The 2,181-nt window shown below is 54.1% G+C and overlaps 1 protein-coding gene across 5 annotated transcripts in view; it reads right to left on the reverse strand.

Annotated features, from left to right (window-relative positions):
* Positions 1-87: 87 nt before the first annotated feature.
* Positions 88-2,181, reverse strand: part of ACADM (acyl-CoA dehydrogenase medium chain) — a 22,923-nt gene continuing 20,829 nt past the window's right edge. For 2 of the 5 annotated variants that reach the window (XM_015850897.1, XM_015850894.1), the window contains 2 exons: positions 1,675-1,923; positions 88-468 (listed from right to left, as the gene is read on the reverse strand). In XM_015850897.1, coding sequence (XP_015706383.1) covers positions 391-468; positions 1,675-1,923 — 327 coding nt within the window. In that variant the 3' untranslated portion in view covers positions 88-390. Of the gene's footprint in view, positions 469-1,674; positions 1,924-2,045; positions 2,088-2,181 lie in introns of all 5 variants that reach the window. The other 3 variants (XM_015850896.1, XM_015850895.1, XM_032441799.1) reach the window with 2 other exon arrangements.

The following is a 2,181-nucleotide window of genomic DNA, read 5'->3' on the forward strand; positions in this document are numbered from 1 at the left end:
GGGGGGATCTATGGGGCTGAGGGGGGATCTATGGGGCTGAGGGGGATCTATGGGGCTGGGGGCATTGGGCTGTTCCTGCACAACACCAACGAGCTCATTAGTTTTATTATTCCCTGAGATAAATTAATTAATTAATTAATTTTTTGGGGGGGAATCGGGGCCATTTTGGGTCATTTTCCATCATTTCATTTGATGGTTTTGTCCCATTTGGGTGAAAACGGGGCAGAAAAAGGCAAAAATGGGGGAGGTTTAAAGGGGGGGGGGGCGCTGAGCCCCAAAGGATTTGGGGTAAAAAAAGTCCTTTTAGAGCCCATTGATGAGAAGGGCCCCAAAGTGGCAGCACAGAGCGAAGAAGCTGAGCCCAAAATGGCCAAAAATGGGGATTTGAACCTAATTCTGGGCCGCGAATTTGCTGAGATGCTCCCGAGCGATGATGAGACGCTGGATCTGAGCCGTGCCCTCATAGATCTGCCATAGGAACAAAGGGGTGGGGGGCAGACAATGGGACCCCAATAGGGGGGTCAGACAATGGGACCCCAATAAGGGGGTCAGACAATGGGACCCCAATAAGGGGGGGTATCAGACCCCAATAATGGGTTCTGTCCCTAAAGCTCTATGGGAAGATGACTGTAGGCACAAGATGAGTTCTAGGTCCCCCAACTACAATAGGTTCTAGGCTCCCCAACCCCACCGTGTTCCAGGCTCCCATCTCCCTGTCCCCCCATCCCGTACCTGGTAGAACTTTGCGTCCCTCATCAGTTTTAGGTTCCCCAACCACAACATGTTCTAGGTTCCCCAACCACAATAGGTTCTAGGCTCCCCAACTACAACATGTTCTAGGTCCCCCAACCCCACCGTGTTCCAGGCTCCCCAACTACAACGTGTTCTAGGTTCCCCAACCACAATGTGTTCGTTCCAGGCTCCCATCTCCCCGTCCCCCCGTTCCGTACCTGGTAGATCTTTGCGTCCCTCATCAGTTTTAGGTCCCCCAACCACAATAGGTTCTAGGTTCCCCAACAGACCAACATGTTCTAGGTTCCCCATCTCCCTGTTCTCTGCCCCCCCGTCCCGTACCTGGTAGATCTTTGCGTCCCTCATCAGTTCTAGGTTCCCCAACTACAATAGGTTCTAGGTTCCCCAGGTACAACATGTTCTAGGTTCCCCAACCACAATAGGTTCCAGGCTCCCCCTGCTCTGTCCGTACCTGGTAGATCTTTGCGTCCCTCATCAGATCTAGGTCCCCCAACCACAATAGGTTCTAGGTCCCCCAACACCAACATGTTCCAGGCTCCCCAACTACAATAGTTCCGTACCTGGTAGATCTTTGCGTCCCTCATCAGTTCTAGGTCCCCCAACTACAATAGGTTCTAGGCTCCCCCTGCTCCCCCCCATGTTCCAGACTCCCATCTCCCCATCCCCATGTCCCGTACCTGGTAGATCTTTGCGTCCCTCATCAGTTTTAGGTCCCCCAACCACAATAGGTTCTAGGTTCCCCAACCCCAACATGTTCCAGGCTCCCCAACTACAATAGGTTCCAGGCTCCCCCTGCTCTGTCTGTACCTGGTAGATCTTTGCATCCCTCATCAGTTCTAGGTCCCCCAACCCCAATGTGTTCTAGGTCCCCCAACCACAACAGGTTCCAGGCTCCCATCTCCCCGCCCCCCTGTTCCGTACCTGGTAGATCTTTGCGTCCCTCATCAGTTTCTCCACGGGGAACTCGCAGTTGAAGCCGTTGCCCCCAAATATCTGCACGGCGTCGGCCGCCGCCTGATTGGCCACGTCCCCCGCGAAGGCTTTGGCGATGGACGCGTAGAACGTGTTGCGCCGCCCGCGATCCGCCTCCCACGCGGCGCGTTGGTACGCGAGGCGCGCCAGCTCCACCTTCATGGCCATGTCAGCCAATAGAAAGGATATGGCCTGGTGCTATGGGGGTAATTAATGGGGTAATTAGGGGTAATTAGGGGTAATTAGGGGGTAATGGGGGGATATAGGGGGTAATGGGGGGTAATGGGGGGTAATGGGGGGTTGTGGTGGGCGAGCTCCACCTTCATGGCCATGTCAGCCAGCATAAAGGATATGGCCTGGTGCTATGGGGTAATTAATGGGGTAATTAGGGGTAATTAGGGGTAATTAGGGGGTAATAGGGGTGAATAGGGGGCTATAGGGGGATATAGGGGGATA

The sequence above is a fragment of the Coturnix japonica genome, unplaced genomic scaffold (genome assembly GCF_001577835.2).
Source record: "Coturnix japonica isolate 7356 unplaced genomic scaffold, Coturnix japonica 2.1 chrUnrandom576, whole genome shotgun sequence".
NCBI classification, from domain to species: Eukaryota; Metazoa; Chordata; class Aves; order Galliformes; family Phasianidae; genus Coturnix; species Coturnix japonica.